Below are 8,959 nucleotides of genomic sequence, written 5' to 3'. Positions count from 1 at the left end.
TTGAGTTAGCATTAGACTTTATAATAATGTATGATGCAATGTTAGTAAATGACCACAAACTTTAATCCTTAGTAGTGAATTGTAAAATCATATTGCTACAACAATGTCTAATTGTGATTTTAGAAATCCGGCATTTTGGCTTGATGAAAAAAAAAACACAACTTCTGATTTCTACTACAGTTGTCATGTCCTATGATTTACTAAACATCTAAATTTAGGTAACATTGGCACAAAGAATTCTAAATTAGCATAGCAAAACAAATAAGACGACAAAAATGAAGGAAAAGTGGTATCTGGTTTTATATATTTTCGTTTTTGTATTAATAATCAGATATAATACAAACACACATTTGATTGGACCTAAATAATAATGGCAAATTAGTTTTTTATATTAAGATAAACAAACAAATATTTATAAACTAACATTTACAAACAAAAATACCCCACACCCAAAAGCAAGAATCACTTGTGTTTGAAGAAATTTGAATTATTTGTTGAAGGAATGTACATATTTACACGTGGGGACAAGGCTTCAATGAGAAATTCTAACTTCTAAATGAAAATCTATACAGCAAGTGATGTGTGGAGTTTCCATCATCATAAAAGAAGACTAGATATTGTACTTTTATTTTTTTTTTTAAAAAGAAAAATATTCACAGATTTGTAATCTAAAAAGATGAAATGAAACCGGACCTTTTAGTCACTGATGTCAAAGTACTTAGGATCTGATGGATAATGACACTCCGCATGTAACTGCAGTTTCAAACCAAAATCAGAAGGGCATTCACGTCTTTTGCACAAAACGAAATAAAAGATCGCTATTAACTGTTGTATAGGTAAAATACTCAATGTATAAATGAGTAAGTATGATATACATAAAAAACTGTTACTTTTTCGGATTGTCTGAATCAGAGTAAATGACCATTTTACCCTTCTACTATCCGTCAAGTTAAAAAGAAACAGAACCTAAATTTGGTAAGCTATATATAGGTGTTTCTTTTTTAAAGTACCTTTTGACAAATTTGCCCTTTAAACATCAGTTAATGGAAAAATAGTCAAAAACTGAAGAAAGAATACATGTTAAGACATACCTTGCCTTCATCGGAATCGGAATGGCGTTGAGGAAACACAACCCTCATGTCATTATACAAATAGAATCGTCTTTCCATTCCAAGGTTTCTATTCTTTTCCGGAGTAGACAAAGGATCTGATTTGGACCTCTCAACACTTTTCAAATTCTTTTTAGAAAATGGACACAGGAATCGAAGATGAAGGGCATAACGCAAGACACCCGAATTAGGGTTTTCATTCACTTTTGGTGAGCCAAGATTATTATTATTATTATTATTATTATTAACACGTGCCCCTGTTTTAGAAGCTAGAGTGACCTTTTGGCGCATAAATGTCTGTATAAATAATGAACAAAAAAATTGTATTTAGATATAATGATAATATGATATAATAGCATGTTAGATGAAGAAGATATGGAATTTTATATATAGTTCATACCTTGGTGCCAGCTGGCATGTCAGTCAAGTCATAGTTACAGAAGAAAGTGTGAATTGGAGTCTTTTCAGGATTACTGAGGACCTACAGAAAGCATAATTGATAAATTTGTCAACATCATAAGATGATCTAACGAGGGGTAGAAAGGTAAATTTGTAGTGCAGATTGCACAACATACCAACTGTATGCGACCTTTCATAGGTATCCTCAATCGACTTTTTTCCATATGAGAATCATCAATGCTAAGGCTCTTCTTCATTTTCTGACCTTTTTGCTTACTTGATGCCACGTCAGCAGCAAGATCAATGGAGGAATAGTATAACAAAAAGTTATCCCCATCAACACTTGTCACAGCAAATGGAAGTTTCTGAGGGCGTGGTGAAAAACTTCCTCCAGTAATATTCAAAACAGCAAGAAACCCATCAATTTTCTGCATGATTTAATTTCAAATCATATTTTTGTAAAAACCCATATGAAAGAAATAAAAAAGATTTAAAAAAAAAAAAAAAAAGCTGACCTGGCTGATTGTCCCAGAAGCTAAACGACCTGATAACAAAGACTCCTCAAAAGAACCAATCCATGATCTTCTCACTTGTAAACCACTTGGAGTCCTACATAACTTAGAACATTGGGTTAAAAAGTTTGAATCTTGACTTTCTTGACCCCAATCCCCAACCATTTCAATCATACTTTGGTTGACTTCTAAAGTTGACTTTTTAACCATTCTAGAATCTTCATCTAGAATATCAGAGATTGTGCCATTAAGAGACACTTCAATATCCTTCAAAGTTACATGGTTATCATCCATGTCATTATTCATACAAAGTTTTGGTGTTCTAGAGAATTTAGGACCAAGTGGGGATAAAGATAGAGGAGATGACACCACTTTTCTTGAAGGTATAGCAATGGGTGAATTCAAAGACCTTATTGTAGTAGATTCTATGCTATGATTGCTATCTAATCCTGGTGAAGATGATAAAGAACCAAAAGATCGAGCATCTGTGTTCTCAAGCAATGGCCCATCAGTGAAAAAACCACAACTTCTCCCAAAACTTACACTTCCTGGATTCCTACATTGTTGAAAGTTTCTATCAAATTGACTTGTTGACAGAATAAAAGGAGTCACACACTTAGTGTCATTGGTTTCTTGAAAGTTTCTATCGAATTGACTTGGTATAATCAAGCTATTCAATGGTGACATGAACTTTCTCCTCACTATTGCTCCACTGTTTTCTGTTGCATTATCGTTGCTATTAGAGGGGAGATTATCAGTTTGTACTCCATCTAATGCAAAAGCAGGAGAATTTGATGCTTTTGATTCAAAGCCCACGATTCTGGATACAGCAGTTTGGACATTTCTTCCAGTTTTACGGGTGAAAGTTGAAATATTATCTCCAGAACTTAATCTCTGCCAATTTACATGTCTATCTCTGTTTTCTTCTCTTGAAAGCTCTCCTTGGAGATGATTGACATGAATTCCACTCATGTCACAGCTGCTTAATCCATGGAAATGAGGCATAGATTGGACTGATGTGCTAAATGATGCTGTTGCTTCCTCTGAAATGTTGCTATTGGAGACCTGAGGTAAACCCATGTTCAAGATTCTTTTTCCTTCTTAAACTTGTGAAAAACCATTAATCTATTAATCTATTACTACCTTATGCACTACACCACACTTCTATCAACTACACAATCCAAATAATCTACTCGAACTAGAAACACTAAAGAAGATGTAAGATTCGCATATCTTTTATACTATCCCTCAGTTCTAAGCATTCCAATCTTTGCTATTCCTCCTTCAGAAGAAAGAGCAGGTATTTCCAATCCTAAGCCAAAACTCCAGACACCACCAAGTAACACAATCATGATTCCTTGAAACTGGTATGTGGAATGAGATCCAAAGTCCATTTTTATTCCGCAAGATAGAGCACAGAACCTGGAGTCATAATCAATGAAAAGTCAGCTAACTTTACTCTCTATTACCATACAGCATATGAGAATGATACAAGATACACACCACATAGTACGATTTAACACTAAGCATGACATTTATCCGCTTGATTTGGATAAAACGCATAAACTTTTGAGAGATAAGTACCAAATAATGTAGTAGCATTGCGACAAAAGGAAATTCCATATTTATTTATTGTGATTCTACAATCATGCACTTCCAAATATGAAAAACAATCTCTCAAATGCACAGTTTTCTGAATCCATGTATAACATAGTTCCGTTCAAGTTAACAAACCAATGGACATAAAACCAACAATTAAAAATCGGTGTAAACAGAGTGGATAACGTGTGTATGAAACATTTGTCACTAGAATAGAGAAACAGATTCGAAATTGGATGTTGAAGAGTACAAATTTGTTAAAAAGCAATAAAGAAGCACTTCAATCGGAGTGGTCAAAATAACTTTCCATAAAGGAACTCCAAGTATACGCATTAAAAACCTAACTTCTTTAAATTAAAACATCCGAGAATAGATTTAAGCTCAAACTTCACTAGACTACCCCCAGAATTGCAATCTCCAAGAGCGAAAAGTGGTAAAACGATCAAAATCGTCAATAAACCATAAAACTTTCAATTCGTCACTTCTTTGCACAGCGGAAAATATGTTTACTAGCGGATTGAGAATGATCAAAAGCAAATAGGACATGAAATTAAAGAAGGCAACACAATCAACGCTTCAATTAAACAAAAAAGGGTAAAAATATCAGAAACGCAACGAACCAGTGCGGATAACGATCATGTATTGAGAAATTGGTGTTAAACTGTCTATGAGATTTTACTTTTAAGAATCTGAGGGAAGGATCAAAAGTATCGGATGAGGGTTTTGATGGATTATTGAGGAATTGCAGTGGAAGTTGTGAATGAAGATGGAAAATGGGAAATGGGGATGGGAATGAATCATGTATGTAGGGATTGGGAACCGTAAGGCCATGAGCAACCCTTCAATCCCATGTGCATCAACTTGCGGCTTTTTTTTTTGTCTGACATTTTGGCCAACTTTACCGTATAAAGAGAGAACGGGTAAAAATATTTTCATGTGAAAATAAATTGATTTATTTCAAGTAAATTACACCAATGTCTACACGATATCGGTATGGTTGGTGTTTAGTTTTTAACAAAGGTCGGTTAAAAAAATATCTTATTTATTATATAGAGTTATAGAGATTATTTGTTGAAATTGTATTGTTTTAAGAAAAAATAATTATAAGTTAGATTTTTGATAAATGTGTCAATAGGATGGTAATTTAGGCAGCACCCTTTAACTTTTGTTTTTTATTTGTATAGTTTTTATTAGGGAAATTGAGTAATTTAACCATATTTTAGGATGACTTTATAAATAATAATCACAAATTTTTTTTTTTGAAAATAACCATTCTTTCTGGAGTGGACATTCCGTAGCAGACCAAAATTGATCAAACTCACTACTATAGTTCAATGTTATATATGGGTCCCATACCTAAAAGCCAGAATAAGAATTCCAGAAAATGAAATTTCGCCCTTAATTCTACCAAAAAAATTTCGAACACAGATTTTAAGCCTATCTACCATGGATTCAACAAATCGGATGAGTTTTACTATTTAATTTACTTATGATTTAGTTTACAAACGATTTTCTGTATTTCGGAATGCGTATAAAAATTTCGGAATACGATAAACAAAGTCTGGAATAACTTAATTTTAGTAGTTATTTTTACTTTTAACCATTATAACCATATAATGACCATACTAATACCTTAAATGTGTTTGTGCACTCCTTAGAGAGGAAATAAGTATAGATGACCCATTACAAATGATTTCAAAACGGTACTAACAGTCCGGAATACGAATATCATTTCTGGAATGATAGTTTTGAATGATAATAATAGTCCGGAATACAAAGAATATATTTCTTTCTTCTTTTTTATTTTTATTTTTTTCTAATATCGTTAAACCAATACCTTATATTGTATTAGTCTGAAGATCAATTTGCATGGATGTTGTTAGAAAAAATTGGGTTTTACGAACGAATAAATTATTTTCCATCTACAGAAGCTTTCAGAATTGCGTCTGATAAATATAAACTTTAATTGAAAAACATTGGTATACATATTTTTTTATGATACTGTAGTTACATGTTGGATTGTTTTTTACATATCGAAAAGACTAGATGTTTAATTAGAAAAAAATCAAAAAGTAAATCACCAAGGGCGCATATAAAATCAAGAAGGAAATCAAAGAGGAGGGTGTTAAAGCTTGGGTTAAAACCAGATAAAATTCTGAAAGATGGGACCGAAACAAGTTTAGACATACCTATTATTTTAGACTATGTCACACCTCCAGCCGGCGGCAGAAACGTCGGGCTGTGCGATGTTAGGGATGTTGGATCTGGAGGCAAGTATATTGAACAATACATATAAATATAACACAAAAACTTCTTTTATTCATCTATATCTATATCATATCATACTATATTATAAAGGAAATACTTTTCCTTTCACCACATTCATTTGAAACTCTCATGCATTTTTCCTTTCACCACATTCATTTGAAACTCTCATGACTTTTCAATTTCTTTATAATAATAATTATAAGTTGGTTAATAAGGTTAAATAAATATCAAACCTAAAGTGTAATCATATATAAACTAAATTTCAATATTAAAATAATATTTTTACTTCTACTTATAAAGTTATGTTTTCTTAACTTTTAACATATTATACTTAATTTATTAGTTTTAATATATTGTTAGATATAAACCATTATTATTTTAAAGATAAAATTTTGGAACAATTTGTATAAAATATTTAATTATTAATTTGAATATAACATTACACGTTCAACTTAAATATAAATTTTAGTTGAACTTAAACAACCCAAAAATATTTTGTAAATAGTAAAAAGTGATTAATTGTAGTGTCTTTCTAATAATGATTATAAGTTGGTTAATAAGGTTAAATAAATATCAAACATAAAGTGTAATCATAAATATACTAAATTTCAGTTTTAAAATAATATATTTACTTCTACTTATAAAGTTATGTCTTTAACTTTTAACATATTATACTTAATTTATTAGATTTAATATGTTGTTGTATGTAAACCATTATCACTTTAAAGCTACAACTTTTGAACAGTTTGGACAAAATACTTAAATTGTTAATTTAAATATAACATTACAATGTCAACTTAAATATAAATTTCAGTTTCACTTAAAAAAACCAAAGAATATTTTGTAAATAGTTAAAAGTGATAAATTGTACTGATAAATGCAAAAAGTAAATTGTAATCTCAATTTAACTAAACTATTCCCTGAAGATATTTTTATAATCGTTAAAAGTTTTTAAATAAGTAGCTTAAAATAACTTACAATAACAACAGTTAAAAATAACTCTATATAAATGATTATATTGTTACCTTTAAAATCAAAAAACAATGTTTGATGTTTTAAATAATTATAATGATAGAAATTAAAACATTAAGCAAATAAAATTTAAAAAATTAATTAACAATAACAACTATAAATAACATTAAACCATATATTATATTTAATTTTATTCATGTGTAACTCGCGGATAGAAGTCATTCAAACGATTGAGATTATGCAGTTATAATAGATGTATATATTATCATATAATTCAAAATAATCAATATATTATATCAATTTATTATACGAATTATTATATCAAATTTAACAATAACGTTATTGTTATATTTAAAAAACATATATTTGTAAAGACCTCAACTATAAAGGTGTTTCTACGCAACGCGCGGACATTCGCCTAGTATACTTATAAAGGAAGCATTTTTCCTTTTACCACATTCATTTAAAACTCACATGAGACATTTTTACTCAAACCATATTTATTTGAAACCTCCTATTTGAATGAATATCACTCAAAAGTCTCTTAATAATGATTAACCATTCAAAGGCTTTATCAGTTATATAATATGATTAATAAGCAATTAATAGATAGTCTACTATAAAATGTCAATCTCTTTGAGTAGACACACAAATACCAATCACATACAAAATTCACAAAGAAAACAAGTCTAAAGGTTTTTGTGTTGGTTTGAGGGCTTTGGACCATTTTTCGAGCCATGTTATTATGTTAAAGTTTTTAATTTGTAAATTTGTTATATACTAATTCTTTTTTTTATTTTATTTTTCTTGTTTTAAGTGTTCTTTTAAGACAATCATTGTATGTTGGGGTTGAAATTTTGATTTAAATTAGATTAGATTCATGTTATCGATCATATGTTATGGATTGTGATATAGATAATATTTAGTTAAATATTGTATATATGTTTGTATGTTTGCGTTGCTTCAAAACAATAATTAATAAAAAATCATGGATATGTCATATTATCCATATTATCAATGTAATTCTCTTTTAAAATGCAAATTGTCTGTCTTATCACTTTATATTTTAGTATATGTTTAACATTTTAAGTATAATAATAAGTGTTTTTTAAAATTTTTCTTTCACTTATTATTAATAATAAGTGGTTTTAAAATTAACGAACAATAGTTATAAATAATAAAATCTAATTATAAAAATCATGGATATGTCACATTATCCATGCAAGTCTCTTTTGAAATGCAAATTGTCGATCTTATCACTTTATTATTTAGTATATATTTCATATTTGAATAATAATATTAAGTGTTTCTTAAAAGACTTCTTTAACTTATTAATAATAATAAGTGATTTAAAATTAATGAAGAATAATTTTAAATGATAATAACATCAAATTATAAATTACATAATGTTAGGTACAAATAAATTATATTTTAAATGAACATCATTAATGAAATGAGAAAATAATTGCATAAGTAAAAATTTAAATTAATCAATCATAACAATTGTTAAAAATAATACTAAATAGATAATTATATTTAATTTTATTAATGAGGAAGGTGGGTTGATATAAATGAATATTATTGTTCAAAATAGTTGAGATTATATATATATATATATATATATATATATATTAGTGTAAAAATTTTATTTCAACGTTAATATCAATAACATAACTATTATAAACATATATTTTTCAATATTCTAACAGCATATTTTTAACCTGCGTCACGCAACACATAAGAATTCGTCTGGTATACTTATAAATGAAGAATTTTCTTTTCACCACATTCATTTGAAACTCCCATGAGGCATTTATACTCAAACCATATTCATTTGAAACCTCCTATTTGAATGAATACCACTCAAAAGTCTCTTAATAATGATTAACCATTCAAATGTTCTATAACTTACATAATATGTTTAATAAGCAATTAATGGACAGTCTACTATAAAATGTCAATCTCTTTGAGTAGACACACAAATACCAATCACATACAAAATTCACAAAGAAAACAAGTTTAAAGGTTTTTGTGTTGGTTTGAGGGATTTGGACCATTTTACGAGCCATGTTATTATGTTAAAGTTTTTAATTTGTAAAT

At 28.9% G+C, this 8,959-nt stretch overlaps 1 protein-coding gene across 1 annotated transcript; it reads right to left on the bottom strand.

The window, feature by feature from the left end:
• Positions 1-466: 466 nt before the first annotated feature.
• LOC145107751 (uncharacterized) lies at positions 467-4,500 on the bottom strand. Its single transcript, XM_079044701.1, has 6 exons — positions 4,240-4,500; positions 2,024-3,442; positions 1,685-1,936; positions 1,510-1,590; positions 1,092-1,406; positions 467-753 (listed from the first exon to the last, which is right to left on the bottom strand). The coding sequence occupies exons 2-6, from the start codon at positions 3,098-3,100 to the stop codon at positions 697-699; spliced, it is 1,782 nt and encodes a 593-aa protein (XP_078900827.1). The 5' UTR covers positions 3,101-3,442; positions 4,240-4,500; the 3' UTR covers positions 467-696.
• Between the last annotated feature and the right edge of the window lie 4,459 nt (positions 4,501-8,959).

Source organism: Lactuca virosa, chromosome 4 (genome assembly GCF_052849685.1).
Source record: "Lactuca virosa cultivar CGN04683 chromosome 4, Lactuca_virosa_CGN04683_v6, whole genome shotgun sequence".
Classification (NCBI taxonomy): Eukaryota; Viridiplantae; Streptophyta; class Magnoliopsida; order Asterales; family Asteraceae; genus Lactuca; species Lactuca virosa.
The sequence above is the reverse complement of the archived record's forward strand: the minus strand, read 5'-3'. Positions and strand labels throughout refer to the sequence as shown.